The following is a 26,863-nucleotide window of genomic DNA, read 5'->3' on the forward strand; positions in this document are numbered from 1 at the left end:
TCACAGACGTGGGTGTGGTGAGACAAGGGTTTGGTAAATGACCTCTCAAGGGTATGACAATGGAGAGGAAGAGAGTAGAGGAATTTGTAGAGTCTCTTTAGATGAAGATTGGGGATGAATCAATCTTGTATTTCTCTAGGGTTTTCTCTCACAAAATTCTCTCTGGAAGCTCTCACAATATGATGGGTATAAGGGTGTATATATAGTAGGGTGAAAAGGGAATGCAAAACGTCAGTTTTTGCCAAACAGGGCAAGTTGGCGACTTGATCTTGCGGCTTGGCCAAGTCGCGAAATCAAGTCGCGACGTAACGGCCTGGCCAGACTGGAACTTTTGTCCTGTAGCGTTACAGCTGGCGCGACCCTTCAGCTTCCTAGTGTGCCTCTCACGTGACTGCCTTTCGCGGCTTGCCAGTCGCGAACCACCCGCGAGTCCTAGTCGCGAGACTCTGTTTTTCTTGCACACTCTTGAGCATTTCTTCACATCTTCTCACACACTACCCTTACAATTTTCCCACCTAAATACAGGGTTACTAAGTGCTAAATTACAAGCAAATTGATCACGGAATAAAGTCAATTAAATGGTTGATTAAATTCAACCTTACAACACAAAAGCTTAAAAGAAAATACTGACCTCTTTACATAGATATGGAGAGTGCCACCTAATTGAAATATAAAAAAGTAATGAAATCCAAAAAATGAAAATTCCAAATAACAATTCAGGTAGAATTTGATTTTCTAGGTGTATACTTCTTTGACCCACATGAACTGCACTTGCACATAACTCTAAGATGGGGGGAAACTAAAATAATAAAGAAGCATCTTAATGAATCCTTCAACAAAACAAACAGAAAGTTGCTGTAAGGATTGCATAAGAAGAAAATGAATGTGGTGGTGAGAAAGGAGTACATAAAGGTCCTACAAGAATATTAAAGAAAAATATGTCAACGTACATGTAATATTTAGAAATGAGTTCAAGGCTTACATATGAAGATAACACTCTGTCAACGTACATGTAATATTTGACAAGAGAACTTCTACCTAACTTTTTAGACTCTGTCGTGAGTCAAAACACTCTGAAGATAACAATCAGAATATAAAAAATTATCATAAAACTTGCACCTCAAGTATATAATTTTTAATAGTTAAAAAAAAAATGAAGGTAGTTCGATCGGTAAGTGTAAGACGAAGTCATATTTGATGACTTGATGTTAAAACTTAAAAAGTACCCACAGATACATCATTTCGCATTTTTCTAACATGTGTCCATCTCGCGGGCTCGACTAGGTAGCGATTTCATCTTCACAGCAGCTTTGACCAGGCTCAAGTATTTCTACCCAATTATAAATATTCTCCAAAATTATATGAAAATTAAGTAGCAATTACAAGTAAATTTGTCACGAAATTAAAGCTAACAAAATAAGGACATCACAATATACAAACAACTAGTAATATATAAGGACAACCTTGGTTAAGGTTGGCTAAAGTTCAACTGAATTATTGATGGCTGTGATGTGGCGTGAATGGCATACGATAAATTTAGAGGAAAAAAAAAATCCTGATTTTTTGGAAAAATTATATAAAAAGGCACAAATTTTATATCATATTTTAGATTAGGTATCAAGTTTTTAATTTTTGTTAATTAAAGTACCAAATTTATTAAATAATTTCAATTTGAATTTTCTGTCCACCTCCATTATTCATTTTTGTTACTTTGTATAGTAATTGAACAAAGAAAAGTAAGAAACTATTGATTAAACTATGTGTTTTTGTTAGAGTCATATTTTTATGTAGTTGGTATATCCTATGACAAAATATACTTTATTTATATTTTGGTAGATCTAAGTGATTTCAAGATCATCATGAAGTAATTTAAAGAAGTATAACAAGTGGTAGTATTGAAGACATGAAGATTGCTCACGAAACAAGCGGTGAAAATCTGAAAACTAGGATCTTGATACCTAGCTCGACACCTTCGATCTATACCACCTATCTCGATCTATTGAGCTAAAGGGATTTCAGAATATAACCTGCAATGTTTTATTCTAATTGGCTACTTGTTTATGGGTTTGTGTAAACCTAATAAGAATAAGAGAGCCTATTAAAAGGTCCATTAAGCTCCTATTTAAATAATGTGGTAGAAAAAGAAAATCCTAACCCTAATGCTTCATAAGGTTTTTTTATTGAAACCATAGCTTCCGCCTTTTGAACCTATGAGTTCAAAAAACATAAGAAAGAGATTTTGTTGCGACTCTTTTACACTTTTGGGTTTTGTACCAAGAAAAATCTATGGCACAAACAATTGAAGATTTTATTGTTGTTTTTATGTGAAATTGTTGCAAATCCACTGCAACAATAAAGAAGGTTGCAAAGGAGTTAATTATGTATTGGGATTCGTGCAAAGCTATTAGACACGGATTGGAGATTTGTGCAATTGAAGAAGTCTCTACAAGATCAAGTCTAATTGGAGATTAGCACAAATGTTCAATTCTAGGTTGGTATTTTAGGATAGTCCGGGTAGTGGTAAAATTCTTTATACTTGTAATAGCTTGTTCTTGATTAGTGGATTTTTGGGAGTGGTGGCCAGAAATTCATTGGGTGGAGTTTTTGCCTTATGTAAGTTTTCCCAATTAGTTAACAAATTACCGTGTCAAATTTTTTTTCCATTGAGCTCTAGATTATTTGGTAATTTGTGTGTGCCTTCACGATATTGCATGTAATTTAAATAATCAATCAACTTGGATAATTGAATTAATTAATTGGAGTCAATCTATAACCCAACACTTTCATGTAGGACTTGTTCATAAATCAATTTGATAGTCATAAAAAATTGGTAAAAAGCACAAACTTCGTTTAGAGTAAGAATTTGTTGTCAAAAAATCAAAGTAGACTACCTAAGTGAAACACATTTTTTTCAATAGTTTCCCACTTTTCTTAGCTCTGTCACTACTCAAAAAATGGAAATGAAGATCACTTCATGACTGAAATAGTTTCATAAGTTTGAGACCCTAATTTTATAAAATTAAAAACTTAAGAACTAATATGAAACGTATAAATCCTAGCATCTTCTCTTAAGTAATTTTTTCTAATTGTTTTCGGCAATTGTTGAAATGATATGTTCTTATTAGTAAAGTATATAAAAGAGATATTGGCCCAATTATAAGTTTTTCATTTTTTTATTTTATTATTATTTTTATTGAGTTCCAAATATAACTTTATTACTTAACAAATTAGAAAACAATTATGAAGGTCTTCCACTTTACATTGTATGGGTGTCAGTCATCTGTCATAGACAATTACATATTTTGACAAAGTCTGCATCTATAATCCGCAAGTCCCAATTGTATTTTGGATTCAGTCCGATCCACATCACTAAACTAAGGTTGCGTCATTGTTCTTTACTTGGTATAAATGTCCTTGCTTTCCTTGATCAAAGAACCAAAAAGAATTGTGCTTTCAATACTGAACCATAAGCAGTGAAATCAAACAACAACCACTCGTACCAAGAAACACTCTGCATGGGGCTTTCCCAGTTGAGTTCAGTTCAACCATCCTCACGCACCTCATCTTTTTGTATACGTGCCTTTGTTCATTTCTGGTGGTTTGGCTTGTTAGTCACCTCTGTGGTTTGCGGGAATAATGAGACGGATAGGTTGGCATTGCTTGAGTTCAAAGCCGAGATCACTCATGACCCTCTTGAGGTTTTGAGTTCTTGGAATGACAGCATCCACTTCTGTCAATGGCGAGGGGTCACCTGTGGTCGTCGACATCAGAGGGTCACAGCATTGGACCTGCAATCTCTGAAATTGGTAGGCTCCATATCACCACATATTGGAAATTTAAGTTTTTTGAGAAATATAAGCCTCCAAAACAACAGCTTTTATAATGAAATCCCTCCAGAAATTGGCCGCTTGTTTAGATTGCAAAGCTTATCATTGTTTAACAACACAATGAGTGGCAAAATTCCTAGCAATATATCTGGTTGCTCCAACCTTGTTGTGCTTAGTGTCGGTTCTAACCAGCTGGTAGGAGAAATTCCTATGACATTTGCCTCCATGACAAAGCTCCAAATTATTGCTTTTCACTTTAATAATCTAACTGGAAACATCCCACCTTTTTTTGGAAACTTTTCGTTTCTAGTTTTGTTATCTGCCTTTGGGAATAACTTGGAGGGGAACATCCCTCATACTTTTGGCCAATTGTCCAAGCTTTCAATGTTTTCTTTGGGTCAAAATAGGTTGTCTGGTACAATTCCTCCCTCAATCTTCAATTTGTCTTCATTAAGACAATTTAATGTAGGATATAACAAAATCCATGGGCATCTTCCATTGGACATAGGTACCAGACTACCAAATATTGAAGTATTAAGCATTGCCAGTAACCAATTTACTGGATCTATCCCTGCTTCAATATCCAATGCCTCAAATCTAGACAAACTTGGATTGGGTGATAATCAACTAAGTGGAAAAGTTCCCTCTTTTGAGAAGCTAGATAGAATTTTGTTAATTTTTATTCAGTATAACAATCTTGGAAATGGAGAAGAAAATGACTTGAATTTTCTCTGTTCTTTGATAAATGCTACCTATTTGACTAATTTGTTTATAAATTCCAATAACTTTGGGGGAGAGTTGCCCAAGTGCATTGGTAATCTCTCAACTACTCTTGCCACGTTGGTTCTAGATAATAATAAAATATCTGGAAAGATTCCTACTGAAATAGGAAATTTGATCAACTTGTTGAGACTTGAAATGTGGCGAAACAAATTATCTGGTAATATCCTTCTGAAATTGGGATGCTTCAAAAATTACAATATATGATATTAAGTACAAACAATTTCTTTGGGAACATTCCATCCTCTCTTGGAAATTTAACAGCCTTGACACAATTGTATTTAGACGATAATAATCTTCAAGGCAACATCCCTCTAAGTATAAGCAGCTGTCGAAATTTGTTTATTTTGAATCTTGCTAAAAACAATCTCAGTGGTTCAATATCCCCACAATTATTGGCCTCTCATTCTCACCAACTTTTCTAAATTTGTCTTCCAACCAATTTACTGGTTTCTTTCCCATGGAAGTAGGAAATTTAAAAATCTAGATGGATTGGATATTTCCAAAAATATGTTTTTTGGAAAAATTCCAGCAAGCCTTGGAAGTTGCATAATGCTAGAATATCTATACATGGGACGCAATTTTTTCCAAGGGCTCATTCCTCCATCTTTGGAATCATTAAGAGGTCTTCGATGTCTAGATATTTCAAACAATAATTTGACTGGCCAAGTTCCAAAATTTTTGGAGGTCTTTGTCTATTTGGAATATTTGAATCTATCTTACAACCATTTTGAGGGAGAGGTGCCAACAGACGGAGTTTTTAAGAATACAAGTGCAACTTTTCTTGAGGGAAATGGTCAACTCTGTGGGGAATACCTGAGTTTCAGCTTCCTAAATGCAAATACGAAGAATCCAATAAGAGGAGGTTGACCCTTACCTCGAAGTTAATAATCTCTATATCTTCTGCATTATTTGGAGTAACTTTGGTTTTATCTCTTCTATTTCTTTATTCATTAAGAAAGAAAAGGAAAGATAACACCTCAAGTGACTCACAAAATTTCCTTTTGAGTCTATCTTACCAAAGTCTCCTAAATGCAACTGATGGATTCTCTTCTTCGAATCTAATTGGTGTGGGTAGTTTTGGATCTGTGTATAAAGGAATTCTTGATCAAGGTGGACAGGTAGATATAGTTGCTGTGAAGGTACTCAACCTTTTGCGTCATGGAGCATCCAAAAGTTTTATAGCTGAGTGTGAGGCTCAACGAAACATTAGACATCGAAATCTTGTAAAGTTACTTACATCATGTTCTGGTATTGACTATCAAGGTCATGATTTTAAAGCTTTGGTATATGAGTTAATGGAAAATGGAAACCTAGATGAATGGCTGCATCCAAGGGATGAGGCTCCTGACAAAGCAAAGAATTTAAGTCTTCTTCAGAGATTGAATATTGCCATTGACGTTGCTAATGCATTGGATTATCTTCAACATCATTGCCAAACACCAATCATTCACTGCGACCTTAAGCCTAGCAATATTCTTCTTGATGATGAAATGATGGGACACGTAAGTGACTTTGGCTTGGCAAGATTGCTTTTTGATGCTACCCAAGATTTTTCTGTTGATCAATCAAGCTCCATTAGAGTAAGAGGAACAGTTGGTTATACTCCTCCAGGTAAATATCATTATCATTTTAAATAAAAAAAATTTTAATTGTATTTCCTTTTCCCTTCATCTTCCACTATATTTTAGACCCTAAAAGAACAATGTTGATAAAGATGTTTTGCAGTTAGAAGATTAAATGTTATATAACAAAAATTTCCATTTATCATAATTGTTTTCTTCTTACATGCCACTGAAAAAGCTTTTCGAAGACTTGTTGGTTAAAAATATCTTATCACTTTCTTATTTTCTTTTTTGGGTACAAAATTATGCTCACATTACATGTGTTATGTTTAATTTCAGAGTATGGTATGGGAAATGAGGTGTCAACATATGGTGATGTCTATAGTTATGGCATATTATTGCTAGAGATGTTTACGGGAAAAAGGCCTATTGATAACATCTTCCAAGATGGTTTAAATCTTCATGATTTTGTTAAAGCTGCTTTGTCAGAACAAGTAATTGACATTATAGATCCTCTTCTTCTTTCTTGGAAAAATGAAGAGGGAGAGGCAACAATGATCGACATTACTTGCAATGAGGGTCAAAATGGAAGTCCAATAATTCAAAATTGCTTGATTGTGATACTTGGAATTGGTGTTGCTTGTTCCGTCGAAGTTCCAAGTGAAAGGATGAACATAAGTGCTGTTATAATTGAGCTACGCTCAATTCAGCAATAACTTCTTGAACTAATGTACATAGACAAAGGCTTCAAGGCACAGGTAAATTTTCTGTCTTATGGTGAGAATGGGTCATTTATATAGTGATTAGAAAGGGAAACTTGGTAGTTTTCCACACCGAGTGATCTAATCCGATAAGGCAACTCCAAATGTTTTAACGTTTATGCTAGTTTTTTTTTATTCGAGCAAATCTGAAAAATGGTGCCACTTGAAATTTGATAAGCTCATTATGCTATATATTAATTGGGAATAAGTCCAATTACTCTTGTATAATACCTAAACACGTAATATGACACTGAAATCTATTTTCTATTTGGTGATTTATCTTATTGTAGTGGTTCACAAGAAACTGGCTTACATCTTATTACTCTAGATTTGTAGAGGTCTCTCTCGATGACATAAGATTATTGTCAATTGTACTGAATTATTGACATAGGTATAAGGAGGCTCGAAAGTAAAATTTAAAAAATTTGTTAAGTTTATTTATTTAAAATTCTAAATAAAATCTACAGCCAAAAAAAAAAAAAAAAAAAAATCTAAAAAAAATCTAAGTAAATGGGTATCAATTCCAAAAATACTGAATGAGTTGGGATTTGTCAATTTCACAAGTGGACATTCTTGCATCATGATTTTCTTACTAGTAACGCATAATTGAATGTTTAAGTTGCAAATTAAGTTATTGATAGTGAATATCTTTAGAATCCCTTTTACTTAGGGAAAATGTCATTCAACATACCATCATTTTTTTTGAAATTCAAAGCTTATTGTTCTAATATATTGAATTATCTTCCTTTTCCACAGGTGGACAATGATGATGACTATTATGAAGGTGGTTATCATGATTTTCCAAGTTTATGATACATAACATTGAAGCAAATAAACAATCTTGAAGCTTCCTTTTATAGTTTTCTTATGGAAGTCATTTTTTTTTTCTGTATCAAGTATGTCAATTTTCTTCACATAAAAAAAAAGTATGTAAATTTTCTTCTTTAATTAACTTGTATTTTAATGGACCGTTGAATAATATTTTTTTTTGCCAGAGCTATATATGTACAATTAAGATCCTGTAGAATTGATTCTCAAAAAAAAAAAAAAAAAAAGATCCTGTAGAATTTTTTTTTGGGAACACTAAGTATTTTTAACATACACACACACACAAAGAGAGGGGAGAAAGTCTTTTAAAGAAACTTACAGTGGTGTATATGCAAAATGGCCTAACTATTGGATACACAGTACAGACTTTAAACATCTTTAACTTACACTCATTTTCCAATATGGGATTAACCCACCATTTTTTCTTTTGAGAATACTAAGTATTTTTAACACACACACACGGGGAGAGGGAAGAAGGTTTTTTTTAAAGAAACTTACAGTGGTGTATATCCTATAGAATTTACCCGCTCAAGAAAATTTAGACTTGATATGTATATAGTGTTAAATTGTTACTGTATGCAACAATGCGTTATGCCCTTACTCATTCTCAAAACTAGTAATAATTATAAAATTAATCTAAATTATATTTTAAAAAAAAAAAAGAAAAAAGAAAAAAAAAAAAGATGACAATATATTTAAATTTTGAGCTTCGAGTTCAATATTATTAAAAAAAATAATAACAATGAAAAAACTTCATACCTGATATTTGTCTGAAACCATGTGCCGGAGTCTCTGATAATAAACAGGCCCAATAAAGATCTCGCATGTGAGCTCTGTTCCATATACACCACTATATAATACCTCCACACCATGGTAATTGAACCCCTTTTTTTTTAGCATTTCACCAAGCTCCTCAACAAGTGAATTAGGTTTTGATTCGGTCTTTCCATCAGTTTCCTCGAGAGAACTAGTTTTTGGTTTAGAATCTCCATTATCTTTCTTGACTGGGATAGTAAATGGTGTCGCATCCACAAAATAACCATGTAAGCTACCTCCCTGTGGTGAAAATTTTTAAGAATCCTTTATAGGTTTTTGAATGCTATATGTGTGTGTGTGTGTGGAAGCTCAAAAAAAAAAAAAAATTATAGGTAAGAAGTAAATATTATTAAAAAAGGAATAGATGGAAAGATACACAAAGTTCACAATAGTGAACGTAGAACAAATAGAAACAAAGAGGAACAAACAATCATTAAACTAATCTAAGAGAAAAAAGAAAAATCCATAAGAGCAAAACAATTAGAGAGACCCAACACCAAGACCAATCAAAGAGAGTCCGTTGGCACAAATCTAAAAACTGAGCCAGAGATTTCTCAGTATCCTCAAAGATAAAATTATTTTAATTTAGTTTTATTTTATTTTGCAAGTCAATTTTTGTTGCCCAATTGTATTTTTATTGAAATTAGGGTTTCCTATGCTACTTAGAATTGGGGTTTAGTACTCCTATATAAGCAAAGTACCTATCAAAGAGACTATTTGGATAAATAAAATATCTATTGAAATTGTCTCCATGGTCTAGTGCCAACTCTAGCCAAACCTAGGTGTTGACTCTTAGAGGTTTAGGTTAGTTTGCTTAGTACTGTCTCCAAGCAAGCCTAGGTGCCAACCCTAGGTTCTCTAACTTTATTTTTCCTGTTCTTTAATTTCATGTCGCAAAGTTATTAGAAGTAAAGAATCAATTATAGAGGCCGAAGTACATTCATGTAATGACTTCAAAGAACTTCAAGTTCATTTAATGTTAAGGGTAACTACTTGTTCCCTTAAAGAGGTGAGCATTCCATTCTCCCAATATGCACCATATTAAGCATAACCGAAAAGACTTCCATGTTTCAATATTGGTTCTCATGCCAATATGTCCTTCCAACAAGGCAAGGAATCAATAAAAGAGTAAGGCATTCCCCAACTAACACCAAACAAGCATAATACTAATGACTGCATCTCCCAAGTAATTTCACAAGGTAAAAATTGGTTTGCCACAACTTCCCATAATCCTTTCACCTATAACACCAATCAATAATAATTATCCACCACCTTATATGTTGCCAAAATTTTCCCAAACACAGCACTCCCAAGAGAAAGGACCACTCTCAAGGATACTCTTTAACATTTTCATATGCTTTGCCGTGGAGGATATCTCCCCTCCAAAAAATTAAAATAATGCCTTGTAGTAACTCATCACCCAGAAATCATGATTTCCAGCAGGAACCAAATCATTTTATCTTCATCCTCCCACTCATCACCCGGAAATCATGATTTCCAGCAGGAACTAAGTCATTTTATCTTCCTCCTCCCATTGTATGTGATAGCATATAAACCATCAAGAAGATGCTCAATAGATTATAGCTCCCAATCATGAATTTCTTTGAAGAATATAACATTTCCATGAGGGCACCCATTTCAATATTATAGATAATCAACCAAACTGCCATCCCCAACAATTAGGAAAAGCACAGGATACTTTTACTTGAATATCATGCCACTCGTATCACTACTCCATATATCACGCCAAAAACGAATTCTTGTCCCATTCCCCACATCAAAGCTGTTTTTACATAGACTCACTCCAAGAGATTCCATACTTCTTATCAATCACCTACTTCCGCAATGCATTTTCCTTCTATCACATCATGCCACAAAGCAAGGGATGCACTCAATATTCCACAAAGAAAACACATATCTTTTAAACTCCACAGAAAATAAAACATTGTAAAATGATCACCCTACTTTCTACATAATGAATTGCATCCGCTAGTTACTTAAATTCCCTACTCCAAAATAATCATAAGAAAATATAGTAGGCAAAAAAAAAAAAAAACACACACACACACACACATAAGAACAAGAAAAATCTACAAAAAATATCAAGCCTAAACAGAATCACACAACAAAATAAGAAGTTTGTGTTGGTATGCTACACAACCCAGTGGTTTTGAACTTTTGACCTTATCCTCCAATTCTTATGAGAGATGAAACTGTCATTTGAACTAGAATTCATTGGCAAGGTAGAACAAGGTTTGGGTGATCCATTGAAGAACATTCGGGATTATGAATCAACACCATATTATATAAAGAAACCAGTTAATTTATAAGGTTCTAGGGAAACAAAATTTCATATATCTATACTTTTCAATTTGTTGGGAGTACCTTAGCAGCAACAGACTCCAAAAGCATTGCAATTGTCATCCTTGATGGAAACGCATGTGGGTTAATTATCAAATCTGGACGCATTCCTGTAACTCCAGAAAATGGCATATCAATATCTGGCCACAATTGGGAGCAAACACCTTTCTGACCATGTCTACTGCTAAATTTATCGCCAATGACGGGGTTTCTAGGATGTCGAAAACGTATATTCGCCTGCTCAAAAATGTGAACAGAAAACATTAATTCCAGAATATAGGTATAGTCAGCATTTTTTAGTAAGTTATGCACATAGCTGCTATTTAAGCCATGGCTATTGATAGTATAGTCAGTTTAATTAAATAGCCATGCACATAAAATGGTCCACATAGCAAAGAGGAATAGCCGTTAAAAATAAAATATATATTAAAAAAAAAATCAATTTTTTTCTTTTTCCTTTTTGGTGAGCTAAAGATTTATATTAATAGCTATAGGCATAAAATAGATCTTACTATCACTGGTAATGATGTATGCTGCAGTGTTTGTAGTGCTTAACTAATTAATTTTAAATTGAGGATATTATAGCCAGACAAGGCATGTAAATTAAAGGCCCTTTTTTCTTTAAACTAACAATTTTGACCTTCATTAGAAGTGGAATGAATGTAATGTCCATACGTTGTACACAAAAAGGCAATGCCCGCGGCTTTTAATCTGACTGGAAAAAGATGAAAACAACCACTACAACAAAAAAGCTTTGAAGGTGACTGTTAGCTACATCAGCACTCAAATTTCTTCATCGTTATTGTGCACATTTAGGTTTTGAGTCCTAAAATTTTTGAGATCAACTATGGATTCTCAACAGATTAGTCAAGGTTGGCTACATGTATTCTTTTCCTCAATTCTATTCTACCCAAAGTCATTGCCTCTGTTACTTTCTTGATTGACATGTAGTTTTCACCTACTTCTACTAATGGTTGGTCTTCCTCTACCTTTTTTGTTCCCTCAACTTGAATTTACTTACTATTTCTTACTAATGCATTGATCACTCTCCTTTGAATATGAAGGAATCATCTCAAGTGACTATCCTCATCTAATCATCAATAAGGGCCACCCCCATCTTTAAGCGAATTTCCTCATTTTAAATCCTATCTTTCTGCATATTTCCACTTGTCCATCTTAACATTCTCATTTTAACCACGCTCATTCTACAAATATGTAGCAACTCAGCATTCGATACCATTTTTTTTTTTATAAGAGCAGCTCAGCATTCAATACCATAGAGCGTAGTTGGTTTTATAGTAGTCATATAAAATTTTACCTTTTAACTTAATATGTATTCTACAATCACATAACACTCATAACACTTCTCCATTTCAACCATCCTACTCTTATCCTAGGATTCACATTCCCTTCAAGCTTCCCATCTTTATGAACTATTGATCCAAAATATCAAAAACTCTAGCTCTTTTGCATCTATTGACCATCAAGTCTTTTTTTTTTTTTTAATCAATACAATATAATTTCAACATATGGCATTCCCTCCATGATAATTGATCCTTAACATGAGGCCAATACACCAATCATTTCTTGGTGGAGGCAGGGTTTAAACCTCAAATTTCTTGCTCAACAACAAACAAGAGACTTTATTAGTTGAGTTGACTAGAACCCATGTCTCTTGCCATCAAGTTTTACCGCCCTTTCATCTCTGTTTCTAATTTTTACTAAAATTACATTCCATTTACTTAGTATTAGTCCTACTTAATCAAAAACCTTTAGATTCTAGAGTATCTCACCAAAATTCTAACTTAGCATTAACTGCACTTCTAGTATCATTCATTAAAACTATATCATCTGGAATAAGAATACACCAAGGGACTTCCTCTTGAATCATTTTAGTGAGCTCATCCATCACTGGTGCAATGAGATATGAACTTAATTTGATCCTTGATGCAAACCTATAATGATAGGAAACTCACTTTTGATGCCTCTACTTGTTCTCAAACTAGTTATTGCCCGGTCATAAATATCCTTAATCAACTTTTTTTTTATAAGTAAATATCCTTAATCAACTTAATATACTTTAGAGGAACTTCTTTTCCAAAACCCACCACACAACCTCTATAGGGTCCCTATGATCTTTACAAGCCTCTTTACAAAACTAGTAAAAGCTCCTTAACCTTAGAATTTTTACCCACAAACAACAATATAGACTTGCATCTAGACAAATACAAGAAATACAATCCAACCAAAGGCATTTACCATTTCATTTGATACCTATAACTATCATATTCAATGCCTATCCTTTTTCCTTCATTGGATATCAATCAATATCATATCCAACGCATATACCTCCTTTTTTCCTTTTTTTTTTCTTTTTTTTTTCTACTTAGAACTCTTCTTACTTAAATTCTTTTTATTTGAACTCTTCTAAACCATTCTTTTTTCAGTCATCATTTTATGACTTGAATCATTTTCTTTTCCTTCATCTTCATATCCCAAGTCTTCCTATTGCTCTTCATGATTCACTATATACACGTTGTAGATTTGATGCTCTATCACTTCCATCTAGCTTATAAGTAACCTCATTAAAAAAACAAAAAGGAGTGCAACCTATGCACACAGGAAGTATACAACAATTACAACAAAATTAGAGACAAAGCAAAAAGATCAAGAAATTCAAATAAATCAGTGAAATAAAAACATGTGTTGAAAGCCACCAAATTCCAATCATATAAGGTCTTCAACAGCACAAGCTTCAAGTCCAAGACTGATTTCTCACAATCCTCAAAGTAACTAGCATTTCTTTCTCTCCAAATACATCACATGACGCATAAAGGGATTGCATTCTATATCTGTATATTACAATGACAACCAAACCATGCTTTTCCACCCTCAACCTCCTAACATTTAAGCCAACCTCAAAACCATTGGTTGATGTAACACACACACAGTCCTTTCAAAAATACTTGTCTGATTGTAGAACTTAAATTTCAAAAAAATATCTTTTTTTTTTGAATGACTGAACCTTGTTGGGACTCCTACGGTCTTTGTAAGGGAGTGGAGCGAAGGGATTTTCCGCAAGTGCAGGCAACACTAAAGGTGTCTAAGGTACCCGAGCATAACAGTTTGTTGAGCTAATCTAGAACCATTTGCTTAAACAGTATACATCAACACAAACACTTAGATATTGAAATTCCATCTGAACAAACTTAAGAGTACATCACTTTCTATCATTTTTTTTTTTTTTTTGATAAGTAAGAAAGATGTATATTCATGAAGCTACTTTATGCATGAAAAGCACAAAGCAAACCAAAAATAAGAGAAAAAGAAAACAAAACAGAAGATTAATTACAAAGGAGAAGAGGTTTAGGCAAAAGGGGAGAGGAACCACTAGAAGTGAGTCCCCCAAACCCAAGACCAGTCAAACAAAGATGGCCCCACTCTGCTCTTCAAGGCACTGTTAATGCATTAAAGTGCAATTAGTTAATCCTCTGCACACAGCATTTTTTTAACTTGTCTTAAAACCATCCACAGCATCAGATACAGTCAAAGTAGCACAATGAAATGAATCCCCCCAACCCCTGCCTCATAGTTTAGATAAAAAAAAAGGAAATAGAGTAGAGAAAAGAAAGATTCCTCATGTTTTTATTCAGAGAAAAGGGGAAAATAACAGTAAATAAATTTGATGCCTTCCTACCCTTACAACCAAAATTTCTCTCCAAATCCCTTTTATCTTGTAAATTATAACAATTGGTCTCATTATCCCCTTTCTGTTCTTCTCTTATTTTCAAATCAAAGTGGTTGGAAAAGAGAAGAAACCTAAAACTCTTAGTGGTAGACTAAACTTAGCATACAGATAGGAATAAGGGAGAGGGGACCCAAAAGAAAAAATCCACAACCACAATATCATCATTATATAAATATTCAAATTTTTGACTCATTGCCCGACAAGTATCAACCAGAAAACATCCTGTCCGCTTACCTTTCGAGGATGCTCCTTGTTTTTCCCATCAAGAGCAACATAATCAACAACAACAGGCTCAGAACCCTTCCGGTTGTAGGGTCTTGTGGTACTTGTTACCTCATCATAAGTGCAGTAATAGGGTTGATTTTGTTGTATTGTCTGAAAGTTTTCAGATTGTTGGTCAACCTTAATACCAAAAAGATAATATCTAAATAAGATGAGCAGAAGACAAGACCAACCTGACCAACATATGGCAGCCCATCTGAATCAATCGTAGAATGCATTGACTTATTAACATTACTTCTTCGAAATATTTTCTGGGAATGATCTGACCTGCTGCTCTGCTCAGTTAAGTCAATAGTTTCCGTCTGCCCAGAAATCGGGTAATTAGAATGAGCAAATAGAAAAACCATAAAGTTCTGCATCTATAACAATCAGAGCAAAACATCATAATCTGTAATAGAAAATAGCACTAAAAATTTGTATATTAACCAGGTAACCCAGCCTTTAACAATTGTTCGCATTTACTTTCTTGCAAGTATTTTTCTCATATATACAAACAGTGATACATACATATACTTGTAGATGAAAAATGAACACACAAAAGGATGATTAAATCACTAAGACACAAATTTCAAGCCTAACTCATTCTGAAAAAACAAGATGATTATTAGGCAAAATAGCTATAGACCCAATGAACTAGTTTCAATAGAAAAACTCTAATGAGAAAATTTTCATTTCATAAAAAACAAATCACCTATTCTAAAACTTCAGTACAGGAATCCATATATCTGCGAAAGACACTGAGGGAACAAAAAGGTTGAACCAACAGAAAAGCAGGTGGATATAAGACAAACCAAAGGAGGGGAAAAAAAGCCCAAAGTAGAAGAAATTATGAAGATATATTACAATATATGATGATTCGTTGCCATTGACAGAGATCCATTGCCAACTCCCAATTTGAATTGTTTTGAGACTTAGTTCAACTATATATTGCGATATACTATGTTAAGAGCTATTATTTATTGCAATAGAATATGTCTAGAAAATTTAACCTGTCAAAGTAGCACTTGGAGGAGAGAAAGAAGCAAACCTGGTATATTTGTCCACGACACATCCCACGCTCCACAGATGACTTATTTAAAATCATGGCATCCTCCATGTCATATCTGAACTTCATAGAGATATTCTTTTAAAAAAAATAAATAAATAAATAAGAGGAGAGGGGGAGGGGGGGATTGCTTGAAGATCTTACCCTGTATATGCTAGCACTGCAACAATTGCATTTGTGCCTGATGGGTATTCATCAATGCCATACTTTGTATATGAACTCGTGCGAACAATGGGACTTTGAGGAGTCTGTAAATACCTCAAAATATTTTCAATCTAAAAACTGAAATGAGAGAAAACGATACACAGGATAAACGGAAAATAACTTATGAAGGCAATCCATAAGATCCATTCAGATGAGATGGATTTTCATTTCTAGTATATATTAGGCCACTAGGTTTTACCTTGCACAATAAATGTAGATAGAAGATTAAAATATCATTATTTTATCACAATAATATATTTTTTCACATCAATAAGCTACATAAGCACCTAATGGATAACGAGACAATTGATAACTTGCTTCTTCACTGTCCGTTTGCTAGAGTTGTAGGATATGATTTTTGCCCTCCTAAAGGTTCAGTGGGTGCTTCCTAGAGGGGTGTTTGATTTATTAGCTTGCTGGTAATATATTTTGGCCAACAACAGAATAGTGAGATTTAAAAAGCCATCCCTCATTGCTTGATGACATGTATTTAAAGGGAGAGGAATGCATGCAGATTTGAGGGGTATGAAAGACCCATTAGATCTGTAACTACATCCTTTTATAACTTTGTTTGAGTAGATGACAGCAACAGGATTTTTTCTTGCTCAAACTTTGTTACATTTTGTTTATTATTGCAGTTTTAGTGCTTTGATCCCTCCTTCCAAAGTGGTCATACAATCCATAAAAGTATAGCCTTCCGAATCTAACTACCTCTGCCTCCAATTTTTATTTATTTATTTATTTTAACAAGATGTATTTTATTGCAAAGAGACTATTCCATGTGTAAAGAGCACATAGGAGTCTAAAAAATAAAAACAAAAAACAAAAAACAAAAAAAAATTTGTACACAAAACAATTCTATTTATTTTGGGAGGGAAATTGTACGAGTGGAACCCAATGCTCGAGACCAATTAAATAAAGAACCACTAAACAAAGCTAAAAATTGAGTCCCTGCAGTTTCCGCATCTTCAAACATACGGCGATTTAGTTCCCGCCAAATTGTTGACATCAACAGAACAGAACTAAATTCCAAACATCCAACAAATGTTGCCAATTCCATTTCTCCAACCAAATAAGAGGTCAATGACCTTTTCAAGTAACACCTACCAACTCCCAAAAGATCTAAAGGTAAAACTAACAAGTAAAATGCAACAAAACAATGCGACAACATCAGATTAACACTTTTCTTTTTTAAAACACTATCAGATTGGATGTCTATCGTAAGAAGTCATTCTATTTTTTTGGGTATATGATTTGATGGATGCTTGTAACTTGTGTATTTGATTGATTTGGCCCCCTGCTGTATACTTCCTGTATACTTGGGTGACTCCATTTTATGACTTCAAATAAAAAAAAAAATTTACTTATAAGAAAAAAAAAACAAAACAAAACAATGCGACAACAGATTATCCACCATCACCCCGCTACACCTACACATACAACATTACCCTTCTAACATGTAAACATGCTTAATAAGATTATCACACATGAGGATCTTCCCCCTTCCAGAATGAATACACATGAAATTCTCCACTGCTCAACCTCCAACACATCTTGTCACATCCTTTCCTATCCTAAGTGGGATATTGGAATCAAGCAGATTGAGAAATTCAGCTATTATGTCTAACCCTCAATCATTAAAATCTTGAAGAAGTTGCACATTCCAATTCCTCCTCCCACCCCCCCACCCCCCCAACAGTTTGTCTCACCAGCATGGAGCCCATCAACTTGCCTTTAGCTAAAGAACAGTCATAGAAGGCTTGAAAAGTCTCTTACAAAGGTTGATCGCCACGCCAAAACCAAGCCCAATTACCATTACCAACGTCAAAATGAGAGTAATTTAGGAATCTACAATCCTAATGCTCTCCCATAAACCACATATATGAGTTCATCAAACAAGTTTTGTACTCCATCCACCCCATTCTTCACCATACTTCACAGCTACTACATGTCTCCATAAGCACACATCCTCCATCCCAAAACACCAACAAATAATGTTTGAACTCATCTCCCATGCCACTTCACAATAATGCCTCCGTAATCTCCCAATCCTATTAGCCACACTAATAGGATCAGTGAAAGTCCCCCCCCCCCCCCCCCCCCCCCCACAGTTTGTCTTACCAGCATGGAGCCCATCAACTTGCCTTTAGCTAAAGAATTGTCATAGAAGGCTTGAAAAGTCTCTTACAAAGGTTGATCACCACGCCAAAACCAAGCCCAATTACCATTACCAACGTCAAAATGAGAGTAATTTAGGAATCTACAATCCTAATGCTCTCCCATAAACCACATATATGAGTTCATCAAACAAGTTTTGTACTCCATCCACCCCATTCTTCACCATACTTCACAGCTACTACATGTCTCCATAAGCACGCATCCTCCATCCCAAAACACCAACAAATAATGTTTGAACTCATCTCCCATGCCACTTCACAATAATGCCTCCGTAATCTCCCAATCCTATTAGCCACACTAATAGGATCAGTGAAAGGTAATAAGTAGGTCCCTCTTTCTCCAGGCAAACCAGATTTGATTTGAAGGAAGGCCCCAATGGCATTCCTAGATAGATCATTGATAAAGACCATACCATACAGCATAATATCAACAAGCACTGTCACATTATCAACTGCCCACCATCTCACTCCTGCTCAGACTAACCTTCAACCCGTTACTGCTTCAAAGCAAGTCAACACCATTCTTTATTTCAATATCGGCAACAAAACAACAGAGAGTCATCAGCAAATAAATGATGGGAGACACACAACCCTTCTTGTGTAATTGTACCAAATCTGAAGCCCCTAATTAAACCTCCTTTATCTATTCTCCCCAACATCCTACTTAGTACCTTCTTATTCCAGAACCAATATGAACAGTAAATGAGATAAAGGATCACCTTGTCTCAATCCCCCCAACCTATCAAAGAAACCATGAAGGACACCATCCACTCGAACTGAGAACCAAACCAATGAAATACACATACAAATCCAACTTCTCCATCTTCCCCTACACCCTTTCCTTTCCAAGAGGTAAAGTAGCAACTCCCAATTACATGGTATTATGCTTTCTCAATGTCCAATTTGCAAAATAAGACTTGGAATATTGCTTTTAACCTTGCTATCCAAGCATTAAGGAGTAATAAGAACCAAATCTAGGATTTGCCCACCTCCCACAAAGCCATTCAATGATTATGATATTAGCTTTTGCAAGACCCGTTCAACCTGTTTGCCAACACCTTTGCCAGAATTTTGCAAACACTCCCATCCCTGAAATTTGAAGCATTATTCTTCTTAGGAATGAATGCAATAAGAGATTTTTCAAACTTGCGTTGCTCATGGAACTCCTCAAAGAATGCCAATACATCCGCCTTGATCACCTACCACCACAATTGGAAAAAAAGCCATGGTGAACCCATATGGTCCTGGTGCTTTTTCTCCTTGTAAATCCCTCACAACCTGTAGAATCCATTCCTTCCAAAGCTCTCGACTCTCACTCTCCCTTTTAGAAGTAGAGTCGCTCATCCACCCTAGGTCTACAGCTCCCAATTTCTTGATGCAGAGACTCATAAAATAGCAGCACTTGATCCTCACCTCCGAATCCTCCTCAAAAAGTGTACCACCCACCTCTATTCTCTTCTTTTTTTAATAAGTAATGGTATTTATTGAAAAAGAAGCTTACTTGATGAACACAAAGTATCTTAAACATTACAAAGAATCATATAGAAAATTGAACGAAGTTTTGAAACTCCAAAAATGAATTACAATGAGTAAAACCCAAGCACAAGACCAATCAGACAAGGTACAAATCAACAAGGACTGCAATCAATCAATCAATAGGTAGCTAAATGACCTCTCCACCTTCATACTCTTCATATACACTCCCTCCAAATATTCAAATTCTTTTTATTATGACCTTCCCAAATACACAAAACATTAGTGAAGAAGATGATCCATTGTCTCCCTACTAAGATTGTCCACTACTAAATCTTTCCCAAAGACATTGTCCACGTGAAAAAAGCCATTGTTAACATAGCTTTAACCTTCGAAATACTTAAATAAATAAGACACCAATTCCCAAATTTTTTTTTTTTTTTTTTTTAAGTTTCAACTTATAGCATCCGCTCCTGATAATAGCTCTATCATTAAACCAAGACACCAATCGATTTTTGGGATAGACAGTGATTAAGCCTCAAATCTCTTATTCAACCACCAAAGACTTTACTATCAAATACTCATTCCCAAACTAAAACCACATAATCTAATAACCACACACTAAAATAAATTAATTAATTAAATTAAAAAAAAAAAGTTTTATCTGGAATCTTGGATCGCCCAGAGGAATCATGGACTCCTATGAAAATTAATATGCGATGAAGACCCCTCCCAAGATCTCAGCCAGGCAGGACCAACAATAGATAATAACCTTTATGAGACTTAAATTAGCAAAGCTGCACTGAGGACAGCTCTTCTCAAACAAATAAAAGAAGAAGAAAAGAAATGACATTTCACCTGAAGATGGTATAGCTTTTGATCTGCACGAAAGTTAATTGCTTGTGAAGAGAAAGCCATTGTTTGTTTTGCCATCTACAATTTATAAAGAAGTATGTGACAAACTGAACGAAAGAGATTTCAAAAACAAACGGAGCAACATGCACAAGTATACAAATTGAAAATAAATAATGAAAAAGAAAAATACCTGACACTGGTACATATTACGTGGGCTTTGATTATGATCTGACCAAGGTGTAAGATTAGCAACCACACTGAGCATTCCAGTTGGGTGGATTTCTTCATGAGTTGCAGGAAAAGCATTTCTTCTCCCACCATCTCCACCATCAGGACATCTTATTTCCATAAAAACCTAAAATGGGATAATAAAATGAATCAGCTTTTCATTCATGGAGCCTATCTGCTGTGAAAAAGTTCAGCAGATGACCCAAACCCAAATTCATCTAAAAAGTTTGAAGGTAGGAAATGCATTTGAAAATCATGTACCGACCTGCTCAAATGGCCCAATAAGTTCAATATTCTGACTTTCCTCGGAAGGAATTGAAATATTTCTAACTGGCCGAACAAATCTGGCAGGAGATGTGAACAAGTACAAACCAGGGTATGCTCCACCTAGACTCAACGGAACATATCCTACCTCCAGATCATTTGCAATCTGCCACATATATAGCATGCACATGTTAGCGATAGATCCAAGGAACATATGGGAAGAAAAGGCAAGGAAAATTTAACATGAACCAACCATTGAATTAGCTGAAACTTTTAATCTCCGTAAGTGACCCACGACTTTCTCAACCATAGAGGAAGGTAAAGAACCAACAACACGACCATCTAAAAGGACAGAAAGAACTTCGGGAGGGCCAGCTTGAACTAGCTTTGGCAGTGAAGGTGTCATTCCAACGGCAATCAAAACACTGAGAATAGTCTTTCTTATTTTCTTAAAATCTCTAATATTTCCTTGAGAATCAAAGAAAGATGTAATTCCTGAAAAATATAAGATAGTATAAGACTTTTCTTAGATGGATCATTCATTCGGATAGGAATGCTGATAAACAAAACAGCATGGATCTTGAACCCAGGACCTTAGCTTCCATCCCATTATTGAGAGAGAACCAAGTGCTATTTGAACTGTAGCTCATTTGCAAACATCATCTTGAATATTAGTTTTTTTTTTTAAATAAATCATTTTAATTTTAACTTAATTAGAAAACAAAGCATCCAAAAGTAACCCAATTCTATATATCAAGCTTCTAATTTAAAAAATCACCAGACACAAAAGGTAAATGCATGGTTAATTCAACAATATGATATATAACATATTCATATCACTCCCAACATTATTTACACGTAGTATCATATAATAGTCATAATTAGTCAAATATGGGCAGGATGGCACCATATTAGTCATAAAGATAAAGGACATAGAATCTAAGAAATATATAATTTCATTATAAATAAATAAATAAATAAAAAGTAACCATGTGAACTTACGACAGTTGCTAGTCATATGATTCAGCAAGCCACATGGCTCCCCATCAGGTGTGTGCACGGGGCAAAGAAAACCCCAAGATCTACAAACAAAAATATATATAAAAATATATAAAACAAGTTGAAATACATGTTAACTGACTGATTACGTTAGCCAATAAATACATACTCAGGTAGCAACTTCCGCACAGTTGTGGTGCGAAGTCCAGCAAATGAAGCCCCTCGATGAACAGCACGAAAATGCGAAATAAAACGTAAGAAATTAAGCCTTTCTGCCTGAACCGTAAAGCCTGCCCTCTAGCAAAGCAAAACAAAATACAAAAAGAATAATCCTACTTTAATATATTTTTAAAAAAAAAATAGCAAACTTTCAAAAGATTTACTGAGACAATGGTAACCAGATAAAAGTGAACAGTATGTTTTTATTTATTTTCAACATTCTGATATTTTACATATAAAAGATTGTGTTTCCCAAGCAAACAGAAGGTTTTATGTAATAAAGTCGCAACGCATCTATATTAATAAAAGTTTAGTACTTAAAATAGGAAATGGAATCATTATTTTGCTCAAAATGATTAGGAAGCCAGATGCTCATGTAATGAGTTGAATAAGGTCTAGAGAGAAAAACAGTGTACAACATGATTTAAGATCCAATGATGGAAACCATGGCAGCACCTATTTGACCATTAGAAGGTGCCCCAAAACTAATTCTCTTATTCCAAGGCTACTTGGGAACAATGTTGGTAAGAGCACAAGGCAAACTTAAGAACAAAGGCCTCTTGGAGCCCAGGCGCAAAGCACAAAGCCCACGCAAGCACCTGATAGAGGTGAAGTGAACATTTTTTTTCTAATGGTAAAATTTGGCTTATTTTACGTAGTCAAGAAGCAGGCGAAATGAGGTATAACCTTGAAGGACAAGAAATATCCAAAGAAGAAGAGAAGGGGGATGGGGGCAATAAAGGAGAAATTGGCATATTGCAATATCTGTTGGTTAGACCAATGGGGATCTGACCATCTACATTAATTTGTATGCCACAACACGAGATTAGAATTCATTAGAACTCCATTCATAGATTCAACTCTCAATTAGAAATGGCCAAAATCTAGCAAAGCATAATAGAATTGACTAATACAAACGGTTGAATTAAATTTTAATATAAACATCATCTTCTTCTTCTTCTTTTTTGTATGGGTCAATGATTCATTAAAAAAAGAAGTGCAATTAAAATCATCATTATAAATTTTATAATTTTAAGGGTTGCAGACGATGTGGTGTATATGGCGGGAACAAAATGCTAGAAGCTTTGAGGGTTGCGAACGAACCAATCTTGAGTTTAAGTCTTTTGTCCTTTTTACTCATCTTGAATGGTGTTTAGTTTTACCATTTTTTCTTGTTTTTCCCTTCCTGTTTTGTTTGATCATTGTAACTTGGTTTCTTGATGTTTTTGCCCCTCTAGTACATTTCCTATGTACTGGGCTGTGTTATTTTTTTAATAAAAGGGATAATTACACTTTACCCACCTATGGTTTACCTCTAATTTGACTTGCCTACTTGTGGTTTTAATTTTGACACTTTACCCACCCAAGGTTCAATCCGTTACTATTCCGTAACCCACCTCCCTGTCTGCCGTTACTCTAACACGTTTACTTTCAAAATCAAAACACAAAACAGATCAAACACTCCCATGAGAAAAGGTCTAGCTTCATTTTTCTTTTTTTGTTGCTGGGTCTGTCTCGGCATGCCATATTTTGGATGTTTAGCAGAACATATTCATGCTCATGACTACTGAGACTAAAGCATCACAAAAGATTTGAAATTCTATCAAAACTTAGGCCAACTGCATGAGAAGATCTCTCAAAAATAGCAGCTCACTATAATCTAATAGTCATGCTCATGTCAGTACCATGAAACCTCTTTATTTGTAGTCTTCCAAAACCACTCTGGCATATATATTGACTATTTATTTCCATAGTGAGATAAATCAAAAGTGAGAAGCACCCATTCACAGAGTGTGAGAATCATTCCCCAAAATCTGTTCCACTGAAATGAAGAGACATGAAAGTACATCCATTTCTTCATTTTGAGTATAGCTTCTACTATTTAATCTAAGGTGTACATCATTAAAAATTCCATATAAAATAGAGAGGGAAAAAAAGGATCATAAATGTACATAGAGATATATATGTGAAAACTGAAAAATTACATTTGAGAAGGGTTGTAATACAAGTACACCTAATGCGAGCAACCTAAGAATGGGACTCATGGTTACAACAGCCAATAAATGAACCAAACTCTCCGACTTATAAGACCTTAGAAAAAGACAGAATATTTTTTAAGTTTTATAAGTACTCAAAACTTGGGGGGAGGGTGGGGAAAGTATCTTTAGCTACCCAATTTAAAAGCATCCACAAATAGACCCAAACAAACTCCAGCTTTCCAGTAATTCATCATCACAATGAAAGACTGCAATCTCCCAGTAGATAGAGGCTTTTTGTATATAAGCTACCAATCCCCTCAATGGCAGCAACAACTATACCTGCAACCAGTACATCCCAATCCCCAATTTGGCCAAGGATTGTTGCCAGCGCGTTTGCTGTGTAGAAACCTAAAAGAAGCAGAAAAATCTTCATGGGAAAATTCTATCTAGCCAAGAGGAGTGTTTGATCTATTTTGTGTTTTGATTTTGAAAGAAAAAGTGTTAGAGTAATGGCAGACAGGAAGGTGGGTTACGGAGCAGTAACGGATTGAACCTCGGGTGGGTGAAGTGTTAAAATTAAAACCACAGGTAGGCAAGTCAAATTAGAGGCAAATCACAAGTGGGTAAAGTGTAAGTATCCCTTAATAAAATCTTTATGTTACTTATCAAAAAATATTATAATTTTAAATAAGAATATCAGAACAAATATTAGAATATCAGAATTTCTTTTTTTTTTTTAGTCTTTCATTTTCAAAATTAGTTCTTCAATATTTCAAACAATTTTTTTTTTTTTTTGATAAGTAAGAAGATAATATTATTAATAAAAGAAAAGTAAGAAAAATACAAGGAGTTCACCGTAGTGAACAAAGGAAAAATGAACATAAAGACAGAAGCAAACCCTAATCTATTCTAATAGACGATAGAAAATCTAAAAGGGTAGAACAATCCGAGAAACCCCAACAACGAGACCAATCAAAGAGGGTCGCTTTAATAACTGAACCATAGTTTTCCCCTCATCTTCAAAAGACCGCTGATTCTGTTCGGTCCAAATGGTTCACAATAAACAGCCTGGAACCAAATTCCAAATATCAAAACTATGCTTCCCAAGCCAATTATACCAACAAAATAAGAAGTCCACAATAGAACCTGGCATGACCCAATCGATCCCAAACAGCTAAAGTATATACATCCACAAAAAATAAGCTATCGAACAAAAAAGTAATAGGTGATCCACAAATTCCGCATTACAACAGCACATACAACAACGATTCGTCAAAGGGCGACCACGAAGCATAAGGTTATCCAAGGTAAGAATCTGACCATGAGCTACTGTCCATGTGAAAAGAGCCACCCTTTTAGGAACCTTAGCTTTCCAAATGCCCTTCCAAGGGAAAGTGGAAGGAACTGCATTTCGAATGTTATGATAAAAAGACCGAATATCGAACTTCCCACTACCATTAAGATCCCAACAAGATTCTCACAAAAAAAAAAAAAAAAAAAAAAAGTTCCCAACAAAGCCTGTCACACCCTCCACCCCTAGGAATATGGGTTTGGATGAAATGAATCACTACCATTAAGATCCCAACAAGATTCTCACAAAAAAAAAAAAAAAAAAAAAAAGTTCCCAACAAAGCCTGTCACACCCTCCACCCCTAGGAATATGGGTTTGGATGAAATGAAGAAGGGAGTAGGAAGCCACTAACTCCCAATCATTGAATTCCCTATAAAAGATTAAACTCTACACTCTGTCATTATCACCTATTGGAGGGCTTAACACTTCAAAAATACAAGCCTCCTTATTAGCTAAGCACAAAAATAACTGAGGATAAAGAATTTTAAGGGGAACATCCCCAGTCCACTTATCATACCAAAAAAGAATTCGAGAACCATCCCCCACCACAAAAGAGAAATGCTTAGCGAAAGTATCCCACCCATCACTAATACTCCGCCATAACCCACAACCATAAGCCCTTCTACTAGCTCTAGTGCCCCAACCCCCTTTTCCCTCCCCATATTTCATGGCTATGACTCTATGCCATGGATGAGTGGTTTCATGGCCATACCTCCGGAGCCATTTCCCAAGTAGGGCCTAATTAAAAGACGCCAAATTCCAAATTCCCAACCCACCCAACTCGCACGGTAGGCAAACCTTTTCCCAAGCCACCAAAGGATATTTGAAACACTCAACTGACGAACCCCACAAGAAGTTCCTCTGAATGCATTCCAATCTAGTAGCCACAGCTTTAGGGATAGTAAAAAGGGAAAGGTAATAAGTCGGAAGGCTTGAAAGGGTACTTTTCAGCAAAGTGAGTCTACCACCCTTTAACAAATGCATCCGCTTCCATCCTAAAAGCTTCTTTTCCATCCTCTCAAGGATCGGATTCCATATAGAGGCTATTTTATACAAGGTTCCCAATGGCATACCCAAGTAAAGCATAGGCAAACTACCCAC

General features: G+C 34.9%; 2 protein-coding genes across 2 annotated transcripts in view; one reads left to right on the forward strand and one right to left on the reverse strand.

Moving 5' to 3' along the window:
* Positions 1 to 3,515: 3,515 nt before the first annotated feature.
* LOC112026427 (probable LRR receptor-like serine/threonine-protein kinase At3g47570) lies at positions 3,516 to 7,933 on the forward strand. Its single transcript, XM_065781066.1, is given in 7 exon segments — positions 3,516 to 4,770; positions 4,773 to 5,000; positions 5,003 to 5,086; positions 5,089 to 5,412; positions 5,415 to 6,221; positions 6,512 to 6,930; positions 7,690 to 7,933. Coding segments are annotated over 6 exon segments (3,075 nt in total). The 3' UTR covers positions 6,889 to 6,930; positions 7,690 to 7,933.
* A 566-nt stretch (positions 7,934 to 8,499) lies between these two features.
* Positions 8,500 to 26,863, reverse strand: part of LOC112008798 (DNA-directed RNA polymerase I subunit 2) — a 32,544-nt gene continuing 14,180 nt past the window's right edge. Inside the window, exons 12-23 of the mRNA XM_065781086.1 lie at positions 22,383 to 22,510; positions 22,217 to 22,296; positions 21,468 to 21,709; positions 21,216 to 21,380; positions 20,913 to 21,077; positions 20,726 to 20,800; positions 16,158 to 16,261; positions 15,996 to 16,071; positions 15,142 to 15,270; positions 14,921 to 15,061; positions 10,963 to 11,175; positions 8,500 to 8,817 (exon numbers count right to left, since the gene is read on the reverse strand). Coding sequence (XP_065637158.1) covers positions 8,515 to 8,817; positions 10,963 to 11,175; positions 14,921 to 15,061; positions 15,142 to 15,270; positions 15,996 to 16,071; positions 16,158 to 16,261; positions 20,726 to 20,800; positions 20,913 to 21,077; positions 21,216 to 21,380; positions 21,468 to 21,709; positions 22,217 to 22,296; positions 22,383 to 22,510 — 1,821 coding nt within the window. The 3' untranslated portion in view covers positions 8,500 to 8,514. The remainder of the gene's footprint in view (positions 8,818 to 10,962; positions 11,176 to 14,920; positions 15,062 to 15,141; positions 15,271 to 15,995; positions 16,072 to 16,157; positions 16,262 to 20,725; positions 20,801 to 20,912; positions 21,078 to 21,215; positions 21,381 to 21,467; positions 21,710 to 22,216; positions 22,297 to 22,382; positions 22,511 to 26,863) is intronic.

The sequence above is a fragment of the Quercus suber genome, unplaced genomic scaffold (genome assembly GCF_002906115.3).
Source record: "Quercus suber isolate HL8 unplaced genomic scaffold, Cork oak 2.0 scaffold_256, whole genome shotgun sequence".
Taxonomy (NCBI): domain Eukaryota; kingdom Viridiplantae; phylum Streptophyta; class Magnoliopsida; order Fagales; family Fagaceae; genus Quercus; species Quercus suber.